Here is an 18622-nt window from a genome sequence, read left to right on the forward strand (position 1 = left end):
ACATAACTAGCTGCATGTTAGGTACAGCAAAGAGACTAAGCATCATCCGACTGGGTTGGCAAGAGCGCTCTCCCAGGATAACTGGAGGCAGACTTATGCCATTGAGTGTCCCTGCATGGGGACAAGTCCTGGTGATGGGCAGCTCTCCACTGGGGGAAGGAGATGCACGTGAAACGGGGATCAGGACAGGTCCAAAATGGGAAGGTCACTCCCCCCCCCCCAATTATTTGCAACACTTTAACCCCTCGTCCTAGAGAAGTCTCAAGGCCTATCCCACAGCTAAGCCACGAACCCAACTGCACAGGGGAGGGAAGGATCACACAGAGCAGTTCGGCATGCCAGTGCCAAACACAGCTCCACTTGTTGAATGGCATCCACACAGCCTTATCCAAACAGGGCTCAATATAGAAGCAGAAGGAGGGGGCTGCACGGCTCCGACTCTGGTATGCGAGCTGCAATCTGCATGTAACACATTCAGGTGGCAATGTGGGGGATTAAGGCACCATCTTCATACACAGAAGAAGTGGCTGATACGAGGTTCAAGGGGCGAGTGACACTTGCCCCTTCCAAAAATGGAGGCTAACAAGATAATAAGAGCCCTTCTCTGTGTTAGAAAGTACTGGGTCATTTTACTGAAGCTGGGGAACTGCAAGAGGACTTTGGGAATGGATCTGGTTTACGCTTAGTCATTAACCCCTTTGGAAACACACACACACACACACGTGCACACGCACACGCCCTTATACTAAATTTAGTGCCACTTTTACCCAACCAGATGCTCCTGCTATACATAGTTAAGCGATTAATATCTGAACATTCAGATTCTCATGTTTATATTAAGGGAAAAAAAAGGCAAACTATTTCTTATTTAGTTGCAATTTGTGGCAAGCTTCTTTTCATAGTTTCTACGGTCAGAAGGGACCTGAACAGCTCATCAAGTCCGACCCCCTGCCCTGGGCAGGAACGAATGCTGGGATCATAATACCCCAGCCAGACACCTATCCAACCTCCTCTTGAAGACCCCCAAGGTAGGGGTTTTGGACCGAGACTGGAATTTCACTTAAAAATACAAAAAAACCCACCATTTTAAAATTGCCTTTATTAAACTAAGACCAGACACATGGATAGTTTAATAAATAAAGTGATTTGCATGTAAACCCATATATTAAAATGGAGGAAATGTGATCTACAGTTAGTAAGCTGGACTAATTATTTTGGTTTCCCAAAGATTTTGAAACTAGTAGAGCTCAGCCTCTTGCACCTGACTTTTAGGTCATAAATTGGAAGGGGAAGGGGCAACTTCTTCCTCCTGCCAGTGTCTCTACTTTAAATAAAAGCCAGTCACTGAACTGAACCAAATAAAATAAACTGAAATGAAAATAGTTTCTTCACATCAGCAGGTGCAGATGAGGCAGGAGCTGTCACAAGCTGGTTATCACTTCAGCAAGCTCTGGTTCCAGGTGCTTGGTCAGTCCCACTAGTTCCACAGTTTGACCTTCTTCAAAACTGTATTGCTTGAATACGATTTCATTTACATTATTTTAAATGGAGGAAGTTGAGACCCTTGCAGCCTGGCAAATTGGTCCATTAAAAGAGAAAACAAATATTGAAGAGAAATAAAAGCTGAGTGAGATTAAGAACACTGACCTAAGTCGCTTCTTTTTATCCACCGTGATTGGCTTCATATTCCAGCAGCAGGTAGGATGACCAAAATTCAGACTGTGCTTTAAGTAGGAAGAACTTCAATGCACTCAATTTGACTATAAATAATGGGAAACTCTTTCGGCTTTAAAGCTCGTCCCATGCTGACGCTGCGGTCCTGATGTGCGAGAAGCAGGTCATAATATACTCAGACACTTTGCTTATAGGCCTGTGGAACAGCCTAGGCCAGGGGTTGGCAACCTTTTAGCAAAAGCAGGCTAAATTAACAGGGCTCAATCTGAAGACAGGCTACCACTGCTGATTGCCACTACTGTCCCCAGCTTCACGGGCCAGATTCAGCCCATAGCAATAGGCTGATGACTCCTAGCCTAGAAAAGAGGATCGTGGGAAAGCCCACTCAAAACGGTGCATCTTTATCAGCACTTTCACTTTTTCTCATTTTAGAAATCCTCTGTCTAAGTAGTGACAAGAGCCATTTTAAAATGGCTTGCTCTCAGGAACGCCTCTCACAGCCTTAGCAGAAACTGTGTAGCTCTCACAATCAGTGCTTCTTTGGTGCCTTTTGCCCAGAAATCTGAGTGCACTCAGCGTACATTAACTACTCCAGCCTCCCCGTCATCCCCATGGAGGGAACAGGAGAGGTGTAGAGGATCTAAGCATCTATGCAAAGCTGCAGAAGGCCGCAAAATGCATTTGTGTTGGGATTTGGCCAGGATGCCAGGGCTAACATGCTTCCTCTTGTGCCCTTTGGTAAAGCTACTATCTAGTCAGGATGCTCAAGAGAGGAGCTTGACACGCAAGGAGTTAAATTCGAACTTGGGGTAGGCAGGAGCAGTCACTGCTGTCTTCATCGAAGCTGCCCCTAAGTTGCATCAGCTTAAGCACTTCCACCGGGATGGGAAAGGGGGCAAGAGAGTAGCAACTAGTGTTTGATCCCAGGGATAGGCAAAGAGGTAACAGCCACCAGGCCTGAATCTGTGGCACCAAGAACCCAGGAAGAGTCATAGCCCATGTTATCTTAAGGCCTGTAGTATTTCTGCCTTCATAGAGGGAGGCGAGTGAAGACATACCCCAGGTGCCCCAATACTGGTCTCCCAGCATTCAAATCCACAGGTGATGAGGTCTCGCTTTGCTGCTTCCACCACTGGCGAGGGGGTGTCTGCCAAGAAGAGGTTACACCAGGCGGTTAAGTTCAGCTTGGTTAGGCTGGGACACAGAAATGGATTGCTGGGCATCTAGTCTGGATTGAACTGCTCTGCCATGGAGAGGACACCGCTGCCCAAAACACTGCTGGCACTTGGCAGTCACGGCGGGTACAAGTCAATCACCTACTCTCGTGCTCACATCCCAGTCAGTTTGCTGACAGGTTTCCCTAAGGTTTTGTTTGCATGCAGTCCTAAATGGACACCTAGGAACCCAGTAGATTTGCTGCCTCAGTATCTTGCTGAGACAGATCAGTATTTTAAACATGCAGAGACCTGTTATTATCATGCTCTTCTTTGCCTTTAAATGAGAAATTGCCTTGGGGAGTTAATATGCAAACCTCTGTCATACTGGCCAGCTACGTATTATGCTGTATTCATGGCCATGTTGGACTTTCCAGCTGTTACCGTGCACCCTGCCAGAGCCATAATGAGTTCAGACCGGTGTGCTCCAAAAGCAGAATCCTGCGACAAAGTCCTAGTGGTACAGAGTCCAACCACTGGGTGCCCACTTCAATGATGGTCTCTGAATATGCAAAGCTAGGCTGCCAAGGGATGGGCCTCAACAGAAATACATCTTTCCTAGCACACAAGGGCAAGTCTGGGCCTCCCTCCATTTACAATTTATGGACACCTCGGGCACTCATAAAGTATACCCTGCCAGGCTTGGCTCTGACAGTCGGCACCTCTGAAGAGCTGACATCTCAGCAGGACTGGGATACAAAGCCACCTGGATTCATGGGGTTATTTGTGAAATGCAAAAGAGTGCTATAAACAGAAGTTAGGGCTTACCTTTGGTATAAGTCGAATGGATTTAAAGGATGTGGCACAAGGTTTTGCTTTTAACCAATCCTGCCTTTCAGAGCTTGCTGGAAGACTAAGGGTGAAATGAACCGTAGCAAGCAAAGGATTCCTGACCTGGTCTCAGCAGAGTGATGCCGCAGCCGCCTCCGCCAGCACCGGTCAGCTTGCTGTGCAGCCCGTGCGAGGCCGTCACCTGGCACAGCTGGTCTAATGAGGAATGGCCGACGCCAATCACATTCAAGTGATGCTGGTTGATATCGAACAGCTCCTTGAAAGAGAAAGTCACACAGACGTAAGGAACTCCACCAGGAGGCTGCGGTGGTCTCTCAAAGGCAGGTCCTTTAAAAAAAAAACCAAAATCAATGAAATAGGATTTCCCAAAGCCAGCAGCAAAGCTCGAAGATTTGAACCGCTGAGTCCGAGTCACCGGCACTTGGCCCGGGCTCTGGAACACCTAGGAGAGACAAGGACAAAAGGACCATCTCACTAGCAGCGTATTGCTTCTCAGGAGCAAGCAACACCGAGCCAGGTGGCCACGTCTGCAAGCACCCCAGGCAGCTCACGGCCACTGCGCTGCCTCCGTCCTCTTATGGATGTAACAATATCAACGTGTTGCATAACCTGTCTGGTGCCCTGTGGAGGTCCCAGTGAGCTCTCTGAGGGGTCTTAACCAGTTTCATTTCTCCCCTGCTAGGCCTGTGTTGGGCAGGACACACTGAAAACCCCTCCCTAGCTGGGGAGAGGATCCTGCTGGGATCTCTGCTGCTCCTGGCAGTCACTATCCCCAATCCTGCCATCCATCCAACATAACAAAGACCATGAGGCAAGTGATGCAACATGTCAGAAGTGGCACAGTCAAAGGGACAGTGACATGATGCACTCCCTTCTCCCTCCCCCGCAGGGCACAGGGCTGGGCAAATGATGGGACCTTCTCAGCACCTTGAGACAGGTACTCTAGGCACCTGTAGGCCATGGCCAAATTGACATTTGGAGGTTCCTCTCAACCTGCCATATCTCAGACAAGCTATGGACATGCAAGTGCAGAACAGGCTTTTTCCAAGCAGAGATGATATTTTCTATTGCAAACGGCTTGAATCCCAAGGTCGTTCATTCCAAAACCAAAGTATTAGGTACTGAGCTCTGTTGTTCTACACTGAGTTGTTTGTAGCAGAAAGGCCTCAGTGTGCCAGGAGACCACGACCACGATGCAGGACCCTTCACCTTCAGAAGAGCAAAACAAAACAAAACAAAAAAAAAAATCAACCCAGGCCAGGCCTGAATGAGATGGCCATTCACTGGCCATGAGTTAGCAAGAGCCTCCACCCAATCCCAGTATGCGCACGTCCATGCCACAAAGCCAAGACGGAACGACAGGTTCAGAGATGCCAAGGACCAAGCAGCCCACAGTGACTGAACAAGCCCCTTTCCCCCGGCAGCGGGCACACCTCAGGTTAGTGGGTATCCTGGTAGGATAGGCAAGGGGCCAGGGGGTCTCCAGGGCAAGAAGAACATGTTGCTCATGCTTGCAACTGCAGAGTTCAACGCCAACGGGCCAGTGCTGGACACCCCCTCACAGAAATGCAAGGGAGAATAACAAGACCTTTTTGAAACACAAACCCAGGATGAAAGGAGTTAAATGAGAAAAGGGAGCAGCTGGCTGACAGGCTGCCGTAGCCAAGGCCCAGACAATTACCTGCCGAGCACTGAAAAATGGGGTAATGAGACAAAAGTGGCTGAGAGAAGGGAACGGTCCAGCCGCAGCCCTGGAAGGCTGCACACCAGGATGTTAATTAAAGTGTACATGGACAGGCACCATTATAATTAGCAGGTCGGCTAAGCGGAGGGGGCAGAGATTGAGCAACCTCCTCAAAGGAGAGCCAGAAGGATGTTCCCAACCCCGATTCCTTTGGCAAAATGAGTGCGACCCACCTCTCCTGCTCCCCCTCCCAGGGCTGCTTCTACCTAGCCATAGTCCTGAGCGAGGAGCTCAGGACCGAAACAGACTGCCCTGAATTACAGCAGGACATCAAGGCCCCAAACAAGACTGGGGCCAGCTATGCTATGTGCTGTCAAAGGCAGTGTAAGAAATCCCTTGTCCTGAGGCGGTCCTAGGCCAGGTCTGCCGTGAGGCGAGGGGCTGGCTCCGGTACTAGTGGCAGTGTAGGGGGCAAAGTGACCTATTTGAACCTGCCCCTTGGGATGGTTTTGCAGCCCGAGCGATGAGCTGCTGCACAGCTGGCGTGGGTAGCTCTGCCTGACGCGACAGGCTGTAGTGTAGACATAGCACAGCTTGAACAGTCACGACAAGACCCAGTGGGGGTGGAGGGCCGGCAGGACTACTGCCATCGTGGCACCGACAGGGAAACAAGGGGCAGAGAGGCGAAGTGATTGGCCCAAGATCACGTAGCAAGTCGTGCACCAGAGCCAGGAAGCCATCCGAGGTCTCCTAAGGGCCTTCCTCGCAGCACTGTCACCCTTTTCAGACCCCCGAGAGGTGGCAGCCTCAGCAGGAGGTCTTCACAACATGGGACCACAGTGTGGTGGCAGAACACGGCTACATGCGTCAACATGAGAGCCGGCCACGGGAAGTGAGGACCATGGCAGGCTGTTCCCCTGGAAGTTCTTGCCTCACTTTCAAACAGAGCCGGTCCCTTCAGTCGGTGCCGCGAGGAGGCGTCTCTGCACTGCCTCTCCCCGATGCGCGGTGCCCATTCTTCACCGAAAACGTTTCACTTGACACGCTCTTACCGCGCAGGGCGGGAAGGTGCCACGTGATGTGGCAGGTGCCAACCACAGTCAGTTCCTTCTGCAGCCACGCACAGATCTCATGCAAGGACAAGGTGGGAGTTGGATGACATGCAATTATTCCAGCCCCCACTCCCCACGTTTATCCTGGATTTTAGATAAAAGACGGAAGATGAATTAACCTGCAGCATTTAGCACGAGTGCTACGAGTTCTGTGTGCTGGATTGGACAGATGTCCATCGAGGGGCCTCTGAATATGCCTAAGTGCAGGGTGCAGCGCTGTCTATGAGGATCCCAGACATCTGTCATATTCCCATCCAAAAGCTGCCAGAATCAGATGACAGCTTATGACACAGCAGACTAGTTCGACGGCTCAGACACAAGGCAGCCAGAACTGCGCATTTCAGCTACGGCAAGAGCCAAAGAGATACATGTATGCTGTATATAATCAGCCGTGCTTCTGTGGGCTCTCCAGACATGAGACAAACAGAAACCGGCTGTCATAGCAGTGTTCGCTCTCGCAGAAATGCAAACAGGACTGCTCTGGCATCTATCACTTGGGGGATTTCAAAGCACCTCAGCCTTGTCACCCACACCTCCCATTAGCTGACGGACAGAAGGGACACCAAAGTGACGTGAACTGCTGGGGTGACATGGAGCAGTGCAACTTTGGGAACAGAACCAGAATATAAGATCTCTTGCTCCAGCTAGCAGATAGCACAGAAGACTTGCCTGTCTCGACTAGGAGCACTAAGTCCTTCTGCTATCATGGTGCACAGCTGAAAACCAAATGCAAGCACAGCCTGGGAACAGAGCATCTCCATTCCCAGCGAAGGCAGCTTCTGTAAGAACCACACCGCCCCTAACACACTGGGTTGTGTGTACCTGGGTCAAGGCAGAAGGACCAGGATGCCTTGCCCTCCACCCATGCCTCTAGCCTGCTCCCCTTAGAGCAAGGTAGGGCTACTGCAATTCCCAGAGCTCTGGTCAAAAGAAGTCCCCCAAAGCAATTGTTGATCATCCTAAGTGTTCAGCATTTCACTCGTGGGACTTGTGGTGTTCCTCCACAAAGGTGGTTTTATCCACCTGCACCCACTGGGACACATTTCAGCCTGGGAAATGAATTCCCAAAATATGCAGACTAAGGATGAGCATGTCCTATGGACAGCGAAGACACCACTGCAGAACCCTCCTTTCCTTTGGAAAAGTTTCCCCTATGCCAGCCTCCCTGGGCTTTAAACAGAGCCCAAATGAACCTAGAGCTTTGTATTCACATCACGCATCAAATGTCAGGCCAGTGCTGGGCACGTTTGTTAACCACTCTCCTGAGCCAGCAGACAGGATGAGCACAAAATGGTGGGGGTTGGGTTATATGCAGTCCATCAAAACCAGGGGACGCTGGATTCTGCACTTCTTTTTTGGCTTTGTAAAGCTACCATTCACACTGCTGACAGCCAGCAATTTCCAATCCGGACGCTGCTGGCATCCGAGTGCAAATGGTTCAGCAGGAGATGAAATTTGGATCCAAAACTCACTCAACCCTTCAACTAAGGGAAATGAAGTATATGACACTGATATAACGAGAGTGAATGCATTTTATACACATCTGCTCTGATGAGGGAGCAGATAGCCTCTCAACTAGTTCAGAGGGAGGGAAAGTGTTAACAAAGGCAGAATATGTTGCGGTTCAGTTTGAAGTGAACATTTCCTGCCATCGAAAGTCTCTCCCGATCTTAATGTTCTTTAAATGACATTTTGATGGGTGACTATAACAGGGTCTAAAAATACAGGCGGAAGAGACCCTTACCTCCAGGACTGGGTAATGCTCCAGTGATGGATTCACAGCCATTGTTTCCAGAACACATTCGCACTCATGAGAAATGGCATCTATCGAGTCGAGCACGGGGTTCATTATAGCAGGAAACTGCGAGAAGCAGATGAGAGACATGAGGATGGGTCTGGGCTCTTGTGCATCCTCATTGTGCTGTTGGGGCTGGGAGATGCCTTGCCCTGTCCCAACCCACCCTTGAGGACATCCACTTCAACATGCAGCCAATTAGGCAAGCTGGTCACATCTGGGGGAGACAGAGGGAACAGAGAGAGATGTGAGCTCAGCCACAAGACAGGGTACTTCAGAACTGCAGACTCTAGCAATATTGCAGCCAGACACCTGATATTCAAGTTTCTCAAAGCTCCAGCGTCAGGAGTCAGGTGATTTTCTAACAAACACTGACGTTCTCCCCGAGCTATGCTTCCAGGCTCTTAAGTGAAGAGGACGCTATAAGGAAGGGAACACTAAAGGGCTGTAAAACCAGAAGATAAATCCAAAGAAGATATTTTTTAAGGTCTGCTTTCCAAAATGCCCAGCATTTGCCAGATTACCATACAACAAAAGCTTGAAGAGTCAGGCACGGTCCTAATTTTTAGCTAAGAGGATGAAGCCCTAGGCCAGGGCTTTGATTTATGCTTGATTATCATGCAGATTAATGAGAGAAATCAATACACAAGTCTCCACTCCAGTGGGCCAGGACAACAGAAACACCCATGAGTCCTGTAGGAGTGATTATAAGAAGCTGACTCTGCTGGGGCGAGAGAGAACTCTATAGAGTGACGGTCATATTAAAAGTGCTGCCTCAGCGAGATGCTGTGGACCTACCCCATCCCTTGGGCTGGGAGTCTGTTCTTCCTTCCTGCTTCCTGGCCTTGCCACAGCAAGGGAAAACAGCGAAACACCACTAAGCAGCAGATAACAAGGACCTTGAAGTTCCTCATGGATGCAGGCCCCCTCCCTCCACGCTGCCATTCATTCAATGCCCAGTCCAGATGCCGTTGCATTGGCTTAGTGAACAAGCTCTGTCCCAGGTCCCTACCAGAGAAAATCAAAAGAGACACTGCACCTTGAGAAGCTTGTCCTTAACACCAGCCACCAGGATCTTGGTGCTTCGAGGCACTTTGGTGTTGGTCAGCAGGATTCGCAGAGTCGGCACCCTGAAAGCAAGAACAGAGGCTCTGAGGTTCATTCGTTTTCCAGTAACTGCACAGCTTCCTTGATTTGTTCCACTTCCCCCGGCTCCCTTTTTCCTGACCCAGGACACTGTCACGCCACCTTCATGCATGTATTTATATTTTGATATAGATAGGGCTTCTGTATCAGCTGTTCCACTGCTGCAAGTGCTGGCATGATTCTGCAATCTCAAACCTCCATATCTTTTTAATTATATGCTCTGCCCTTCTGGCCAACAAACTAACTTGAAAACACAAGTCAAGACTGAAGCAATGCCGTGATGCTTCCTGTATTTGTGGATGGCCTGCAACTACTATGAGAGGCCATTTATTTCACTGAGTCGTTCACTTTGAAGCCTAATAGTGTTGACATTGGCAGCCACATATTTCACGGAAGATCATTTTAGCAAAAAAAAGCTGGTTAATTTGCTTCATATAGGGGTTATGACAGTGATTTAAATATAAAAAAAAAAGTGAAGGCACTCAGTAAAAAATCCTCCATGTTTCATCTGAAGGAGGTGCTAAGCTTTCACTGATGGCAAAGAGCCTAGGCTGGGAGTATACAGGCTGCAACAAAGCAGGTCAGAGAGTCAAGGAGCTGCACCTGTTCCCCTCTACCGCACCATGACCTCGGTCACAGCAGACCACCTTGTTTTCACACCAGCCCCCTCCAGAACAAGACGATCATATACAGGGAGTGTGTGAAACCTGGAGCTGGTCTCCCTTTATAGGGCTCTGCAGCTCAGTTTTTGCACTGTTCTGAAATCCTATAAGCAGGAAGGTTTGTGGGGAGGGGGGTTATTGGCTTCTTTAAAAGAGAAAAAAAGAAAGTCATTTGCTGTCAGGAGCAGACCAGATGCCACTGCCCATGGGGCCATGAAATTAATATTGATTCCCTGTGTTGGTTTTGTCTAACTTCAGACAGGAACCCAACATCCCTGATCTCACTCTTTTCCTACCAGGACAAAATTGGCTAGAAGTGTTAAAGCTACCGCAGGCCCCATCCAGCAGACTGGTCCGCTTCTTCTACTGCTCTGCTCAGCATTTTGTTACCCTCGTGCCTTGACACTACAGGGATGTGTTAAGTTTGGCATGTTTCACTTATCGTATCCACATTATTAACTCGCATTACCTCTTTAATGGTGTGATTTTTCCTGACTGGTACTGGAGAGCTCCACCTAAAGCAAAATGCAGTTTTAGTACACAGTATACCTGGAGAGAACGCACTATTTTCATACATATAAGAGCTTTTCACCTTTACCACCTCACCCACTACAGAGTAGGTAACCACAAGGAACAAAGGCATAAGAACAAGGCAGATTTTCACATGGTGTGAATAAAGTTGGTGCGTTTCTGTGTTGTTCTTAGTGGTGCTAGACTGTCAAACTGAAAGGCATTTGAAGGCATAGAAAGCTTAGTTAGAATAAAATCTTCACTGATCTACAATAAAAATCAAATAACGAGTCTAAATCCACCCAAGGATTCTTTGCTTTTGACGCCAATGCAGAGAGAGGGCACTAGCTGAAAGATTTTCATTTCCCCCATTTTGCAATGAAATGAGAGAGCTGCTGCTGTAATTGGGTCTCGTTAGCAAGACTGTTTAAACAAAGTACTGCAGCGCACTGATAGTGCATTCTGAAGCATATCTTAATTAAGCCTCCACACAGCTGCAATGCATTCATCTGGGTTGCGGTTGTTTTTCATGCGTGTGCAAGGCCTCCACAATTTTACATTTCGGACACCTGCAGCAAGGTTCTCCCCTCCTACTGGGATAAGTGAGGTAAGATTGTAAAGTACTTCAGACATCTAATGCACTAGGCTTTCTGGTCTGTATTATTCACACTTGACAAATGGGGAAACTGAGGCACAGGATGGTAACACCCAATCCCCAATGACAAAGCTAGGATCAGGACCCGATTCTCCCTCTTCCCCACTCTTTGCCTCATGTGCTACTTTACCTGGTTCATAATGAACTGTTACTGTATAGCAGGTTTGCTCTGGAGAAAACATCACCCCTTTGTTCTCTGCCAACACCACGGCCCTTCTCTTCTAGAAGAGGCTGGTAAAGCCAAGGGAAATGGATCAAAACAGACCCATTCCCTGGATACTGCAGGAAGGTTTGCTCATCTTTTTCTACTCAAGCCTTTGCCAAGAGTCAGACTTTATGCCAATTGGTGAAGGTCAGCAAAGCTGCAGGCTGGATTCTGGATGCCTTTTCAGTGTACTCAGAAGCTTGATGGAGATGCTCATGCCTCGCTACATGATCTACCCTGAATCAGATGGCCCAGGGATTCAGGTAGAAGCCTGAAAAGCCCTTGGCTTTCACTGCAGCACTCATGACCACCTCTATCTTGTGCAGAATTTCTGCTTCAGAATTTCCCCATCGAGTGGAGCCTCTATCTGCCATCAGGAGCTTTACAGGACTGGCACGTAGCCCTTCCTCCCTCCCCGCTCCAAACCAGTGCAGGGAATATGGGCCAGAATTGACACCATGACCTTTCAGAAGCCAGGAGGAACAGCAATCAAAAACAACCTACCCCAAGTCCCAACAGCATTATCCACCCCAGAAGGATTGCCATGGATGACGCGCTCCCCTTGAAAGGCCCAGCAGTTAATTAAATCCAGCTCTTTCTCCGTCCACCTGAAAGGAAAGAAAACAGCTTAAAAACACAACAGGTGAGAAACAAAGAACAGAGACAAGGGGAGCCCTGAAGGGCAGGTGGTGCCAGAAGAGCAGGCTCAAGTGTGGTCCGTGGAGTGGGAAGCCCCAGGTGTGATGGAGCCTCATGCTGTGCTAATTATTTAGCAGGAAGCTTTAGCAGGTGACCTCGTAAGAGCAGCACATGGCAGAAGAGGAGCACAGCCCTGAGAACAGAGGGGAAGATGCTCGCCAGAGCTGGGGCTGCTCAGAGTACGGATAATGCAGCAAAAGCTGGGAGGAGCTCCTGAAGGTTGTAGACAGAGCCATGGTGCCGGCTGATTGAACCCCCGCACAGGAAGGGGCTGGATAGCACGATAAGTGATGCTTCAGAGCCAGGTGGTAAGCTCCTGCCTGATACCTTCCCATTTATGGACAAGAGAGAAAATCCCCTTTAGAAATAAAGGTCAGGGGGAACCCAAACGTTAAGAAAATCATCCTTAAAAAAAAAATTTTAAAAAAAAATCAAGCAGCAATAAGGGATGCCCAGTAAGAGAGTCCAAGACCAGATACTTGGCAACATCTTTGCTGACAGCAGAACAATGCAAAACAACCCAAAGGACTATTCCAGGGATGGCCGGGAAAGAATCACTCCCAAAGAGCACCCGGTGACAGGGCATCAACAGGAATAAGTCAGGACCAGAGCAGCTTAAGCTTTAGATACAGGCTACACAGCCTGCCTCTGCCTTCAGAGAAACACTCTCTCCCCTTTCAAGTGCTTGCAATTCAGCATGGCGTATTTATAGATGCAGAATTCGTGAGGCGAGAAGGAATATTAAAAGTAGCATTTCACAAGCACAATTCCTCCCTCCATTTGCCAGCTGCTCAAATCTCACACCCCTCACAACTGGGTCAGGAAACATCGTTAGAATTAAGTTAACATTTCCATTAAGCACCTTGATGTTTAGGATGTAGTAACGTCCCAGGCTGTGCTGGGCTCGGATAATCTGAGCATGGACTTGGAGCCGAGAAAGGGCATTTTTCTAATAGACATCCAGGAAGCTAGCTGCATGGCTCAGCATAGAGCAATGACTCAGCAGCACAACACAAGTCGCACCTGCTTGGAGATTCTTAAATCAAGGTGTTATGAGAACTGGCTCTGTCCGACACACCGAGGACTGAGGGAACAGCAGGCACTACTGCAAGACAAACAACATGGGCAGACTGCCCGGTTACAAAGTCATTCTCCACTCTGCTTCAGGGCTGAGCCTCTGCTACAAACCTACCAAGAACACCATATTCCACATCCCCCGGCCATTCTTGATCTGTTCTCTAGTAACCATTAACAAAGCAGATAGTTGGGGGAAACAGAGACTTGTAAGCAGGTCTACAACACCCTTCCCCAAGACACTACTAGCCTGGATCAGAACAAACAGCCTATTGCCTTATGAGCCACCCCATCTTTTTCTTCACCCCATGACACACACACACAGAGAGAGAGAGAGAGAGAGAGAGAGAGAGAAATGTTTAGTGGGTCCACACACACATACACACTCTCCAGGCAGGCTGCAGCATGTGCTGGGAGCTCTGCAAACCTCTCCTTCCCAGAACACTCTAAGCAACTGTTCCAACAGCGTACCGCGCACTGACAGCGATATTAATATCAGATGTCTCCGTATCAATTGTAGTCTGAGCAGATCAAAGCAGGGGGAACATGCATCTGACAGGTTTTTAGAGTACAAGGACCAGAATAGTAATTACATGATGGGGCAGAGGCACGAACATCGATTTCATGCAGGCATCACACACTCCTAAGTGCAACAATGAGTGTAGTCACTGAACCATGCAAATGAAAGGCAGAAATATTAAGTGCCCTCCCCCCGCCCCCCCCAGCAGTTTCCACTCTCCTCTTCAGAGCTCATCCAAAAATCAGCTCTTTATCTGCACCCTTTGACCTCATTTGCTGATATTTGGCTAGCAGAGCACTTGGGATGCAGCGCGCACAAATGCCACTGGTCAAAGTAAAACTGGTCTTCATCATAAATGACCTCTAATGTTCTTGGGCTGAAATGCTGAGACCCCTTCTTGCAAAAGTCAGAACACTGCAAAAAGAGAAAAAGCGTGATGTTACGTGAAAGCCGACACCTCAAAAAGTTTCCTTTACTTCTTAACTGAAAATTACATTGCAGTAAAACTGCAGCTGAAAAACCACAGGAGAAGGTTGAAGAGATTTGTGCCACTTGCCTAGTTTGGGACCAGGGATTTTGTGTGCGTGAAACTTTCTGGGGACTGTTTCCATGCAGGTTAGGAAGGGTTTAATACTAGAAGCTGTGTGTCCAAGATGGCAAATTCTGTTCTGGATCTGGGGTTTGGGTGCCAACTCCTGTTCTCTTAGCTTCCTAAAGGTATAAAACCAACATCAAGTGACAAGAGAAATCCTTGCCCCTGGCTCAGAGCTGTCAGGAGAAGGTCTCACTACTTTGATTTTGATGATCGTGTCTTAAATACAACAGCCTTGGCTCCTACACAGGGCAAACTGTTTCTCCCAAACTCTGGAGGCAGGGAAATTATTAAGCAAGAGATCCCCTATGTGGGGAACCGAACCTTTTGGGCAGTGGCACTTGATAAGGGGACTGGGAGGTTAAGAAAAAGGGTCTCTCTCAGACTGCTGCGAAAGAGGAAGCTTAGGAAGGAGCATGAAAGGAAACCAGCTGCCTGGGAACAACTCTCCAAGTCCAGGAAGTGACACAGGCAAGACAGCAGGCAGGGAAGAGAGGATCTCAGACTGAAGAGAGGATGCCACAAAGTCCAGAGAATGCTCGAGAGGTGGGGACAGACTGTCACGACCCGCACGTTCCTCAGGCTTGTGAAAGCAAAGAGCGATCGGTTTGTGAAACCCTTCCGAAGACGGTCACAGGTAGCGGAGGTGGTGGCAGTCGGGCCACGCTAGTCCTTCCTGCAGTGGCTCAAAAAACAGGGTGCCTGTGCCCAGACAGACCACAGGAACACCCAGTGCAGGAGCCTGCTCAGACCAAGGGAAGCCTAGCAGCCCACCCTCCTTCTGAGAGGACCCTGGGCCTCAAATACAACAGCCTGGTGAACGTTCAGCTGGGGGAGCTCTACAACGGTTGTGACCCGCAGAGTGCCGTGCAGACAGATTATACGCACAATGAAACATGTGCGGAAGGTCTGACAGATTCAGCACCGCAGTACCAGCTCTGTGTACCTGCCTAGTCATGTCAGCCACTGCCTCAGACCCTCCCTTCTGAGCATTTGTATTTAACAGGTGATGTCTCCAACTCCTATTTCATATCCCAGTGCTCTGACAACAAGCAGTGGCTGGGAGAGCAGGGAAAACAAAGTGAAGGAAAAAAGCAGTCTTCAATTACCCCTCCTTAGCTCAGTGCTCCCTACGTGGCTATCTCAGTTTCATGCTTTCACTAGACACCTCACCTGGCTGTGGGCTTGCCCTCCTCCAGCGGACAGCCAATGGCTCCACAAGCAGTCAGCAGGGCTGCTGCCAAGCAAACAGAATAGGCAGCACTCGAGCCTAACCCGGCACCCGTGGGCAGCTCAGACCACACGACTATATCCATGCTGGGCACCTCCCTGGAACAGAAAGAGACTGGCTAAGACACCGAATGCCACATTCAAACATGAACCTCAACAGCCACCGCAACCCAACGTTGCTACCACAGCAAAAGCAGGCTGGAAGCTAGACATGTGGACTAACGTGTGGCTGTTTTTTGCATTTTCGAAATCCCAGGGAGAAATCAGGTGCCAGAAACATTCCTGAATACGAAAATGCTTGTGCAACAACACAGATGTTGCAGCAAAGCAATTGCTCAATAGCTGGTAGCAATCGGTACAAAGAGTCTGTCCTCAGTAAAAGTTTTTAGATACTGGAGCTGACCAGCCTTGCAAATCCATTGCGCTAGAACAGGGGCGGGCAATTATTTCAGGCGGACAGCCGCTTACCAAGTTTTGGCAGGCCATCGAGGGCCTCGTGACAGGCAGCCGAGGGCAGCTAAATATTCATTTCCTACATTTTTTAGGGGCCCCACAGGCCGGAGAGAATGGCCTGGCGGGCTGCATCCGGCCCGCATTTTGCCCACACCTGCTCAGGAAGGTACCTTAAAAATATTTACAACAGCTCCAAGAGCAGCCTATTGATCCAAAACCAGGAACAGGTTTACGTTCAGCACATCCCGGTGCAAGGGACTATCTGGCTAGTATGTGGCCATGCACGTTTGTCCACTGCTGCTGTCTCCTGGACAGCTCTGGAACTGCTCATCTGTGTATCAGACTCCTAGCACTAACAGCTAAAGGCAAGTCTCTGTAGCTTAGACGCAGTGAAGACCTCCAGTTTTCAGCTGAGGAACACAGCTAGACTCCAGCTATCACCAAGGAGCCCACAGCAAACTTGATGCAAAGTCCTGTGTAGCTACAGACTTGTATAATGCTTTATTTCACTGCTGAAACGGAGCTCGGGATTCAGCCTCTCTTGCTACAGCTGATGAGTCATGACATCATTAGCAGCCAGATCACATCACATTCAGGGCCTTTTCAATAGCCTGTACTGTTGTCAGCTCCCTCGGTAACCATGCTTAGGAGCCTAGAACATTTCATGGAACAATTCACCCAATTTCTAGATTTTCTGTTTGGGGCTCAGCCCTGCCAATTTCCCACCCACTCAATGCTACTTAACTTCAAAGAGTTCCTCCAAGGTAAATTCTAAGACTACAAAGTACATTCTTCCCCTCCCCCCTGCTTCTTCTCTATTTTTATTGCAACCTTATAGTTTTAACAGGTTCCTGTAGCTCTCCAAGAAAAGAGTCAGCGGGGAACACTGCATCCCCCGGACATTATGTTACATTCCTATCCAGGCACAAGCAATCTCACCCGTATTTAGCTGAAATTGCCAGGTACAGATACAGAAATGCCAGGGTGGCGAGACTCTCTGCGGCTGGGGCTCCATGGGCGATCCCAGCAAACTCCCGCAGTTTGTCCAGTTGTTCTAGGCTTGGAGGTTTCGATTCTTCCAAGTCACCTAGGGAAGCACACAGCGGCAGACAAACATTTACAAAGCAAGTTTCAACCAGAGATATTTTGAGAGGAGAACAAGAACGGTTTCTCCCGCTTCACAGGGATATGTGGATGACCAGGGACTCAGGAAGACTAAACCAAGAGACAAGCTTTTCTTGGTTTTTCTGTTCCTGCCTTTGGGCTTCCCGTTGTGTCGCGCCTCCTGTGCTTTTCAGGACAGGAACCGAGACGCAAGCACGTCACCAGTGCCTGGAACCATACGAGCCGCACAGACGCGGCCGTGGGACAGCCGTAGTCAGGGGAGATATTCCAGGGCCCCCCTCAAAGCAGGAGGCTGCTACCGGATGCTTTAGGCGACGGGACGCCTGACTGAAGGGCGCTTTGATCTTTGCAGATACAACATGAATAGCCTAGCGCCGGACACCTGGTGTGGCGCTCCATAATGCACGTGCTGGGATCCGAGCCAAGTGACTTATAGAAATCACAGAGAAATAGGGCTGGAAGGGACCTCCAGAAGTCATCTAGCCCAACTCCCCGCCTGAGACAGGCCCGTGCGTGTCAAGGAAACCCCCGCCAAGACCAGCCAGCTGCAGCCTCCAGCAGCAGCCAGCGAGCGCCGACACGACAGGGCACCCCTCTCCCCCATCGTCCTCCCAGGCTGGCCAAGGAGACCGCGACGTGCATCCAGAGGGTGACCTGGCAGCAGCCTCCTTCCCACCCAGCTCTGGACTAAGCCGTCCCCTGACACCGTGGCCCCAACGCGGTTGCGGGTCCCAGGACCAGAGCCTTGCCCAGCAGTGGCGTGGAAGGGACCTCCCAAGGTCCAACCCCTGCGCTGGGCAGGACCATCCCCACCCAAACCAGCCTATACAAACCCAGTCTAACCTCTTAGCAAAACTATCGTCCACCCCGACACGGCACAAGACATCACCCCCCCCAGCCTGCCACAGGGGGACCGCAGCGCCCTGCTTCGATGACGCGCTCACGAGATCCCAGCAGAGGCCGTGCCCCCCTGACAGAGGAAGGTATCTGACCCACCCCCCGCAATCCACGGGGTCAAATTCCTTCCTAACCCTCAGTGCAGCGTGAGCCCGACCACGATAGTGGCAGCGAGACCCTCTCACCATTGGTGCGACGCCCCATTAGTGCCGACACCGACACAACCCCAGCCCGGGCTGCAGCCAACCCCCCTCCCAGGGCCGCACCCCTCCTGCAGGGCCGGATCTCGGCTCGCTCATCACCCCCTTCGAGAGACGCTTGTATACTGCTCAGAGCGTCGCCTGCCGCGGCTCCCACGCTCGACCCGCCACTGGGAGTGAGGGCGCGTTGCGCAACACGGTTGCTCCACCGCCGCGCCGCGCCGCTCCTCTCCTCCAGCAAGGAGGTGACTGATCTTTATCGCAAAGCGCTCGGGGCCGGGTCGTGCACCTGGATACTGAAAAGGTCCCAAAATAGGTTTGAAAAAACCCCCTTCCCTCCCCAAACCCCCTCCCGGGCCGCTCACCTGGCAGGGCGGCGCGGA

At 50.0% G+C, this 18622-nt stretch overlaps 1 protein-coding gene across 4 annotated transcripts; it reads right to left on the reverse strand.

Annotated features, from left to right (window-relative positions):
* Positions 1–1082: 1082 nt before the first annotated feature.
* MVK (mevalonate kinase) lies at positions 1083–18539 on the reverse strand. 4 transcript variants are annotated; one of them, XM_025198443.1, is made up of 9 exons: positions 18225–18534; positions 16957–17104; positions 15508–15663; positions 11954–12057; positions 10549–10594; positions 9311–9401; positions 8221–8337; positions 3783–3936; positions 1083–2821 (listed from the first exon to the last, which is right to left on the reverse strand). In XM_025198443.1, exons 1-9 carry the CDS (start codon positions 18241–18243, stop codon positions 2676–2678), a joined length of 981 nt encoding a protein of 326 aa, XP_025054228.1. In that variant the 5' UTR covers positions 18244–18534; the 3' UTR covers positions 1083–2675. The 4 variants fall into 4 exon arrangements, 3 of the variants coding, with proteins under 3 accessions (XP_025054228.1, XP_025054233.1, XP_025054238.1); XR_003092928.1 differs by having other exon boundaries at positions 2687–2821; positions 3657–3936; positions 18225–18536; XM_025198448.1 differs by lacking the exon at positions 15508–15663 and having other exon boundaries at positions 18225–18536.
* Positions 18540–18622: the final 83 nt, after the last annotated feature.

The sequence above is a fragment of the Alligator sinensis genome, unplaced genomic scaffold (assembly GCF_000455745.1).
Source record: "Alligator sinensis unplaced genomic scaffold, ASM45574v1 scaffold628_2, whole genome shotgun sequence".
Classification (NCBI taxonomy): Eukaryota; Metazoa; Chordata; order Crocodylia; family Alligatoridae; genus Alligator; species Alligator sinensis.

Excerpts from the sequence above, each read along its gene's own strand:
- MVK (XM_025198443.1), bottom strand. Across the intron at positions 3,937-8,220 it reads AGCATTACCCAGTCCTGGAG|GAGCTGTTCGATATCAACCA; the intron begins GTAAGGGTCTCT and ends TTCTCTTTCAAG. Across the intron at positions 2,822-3,782 it reads CATCACTCTGCTGAGACCAG|ACACCCCCTCGCCAGTGGTG; the intron begins GTCAGGAATCCT and ends TCTTCTTGGCAG.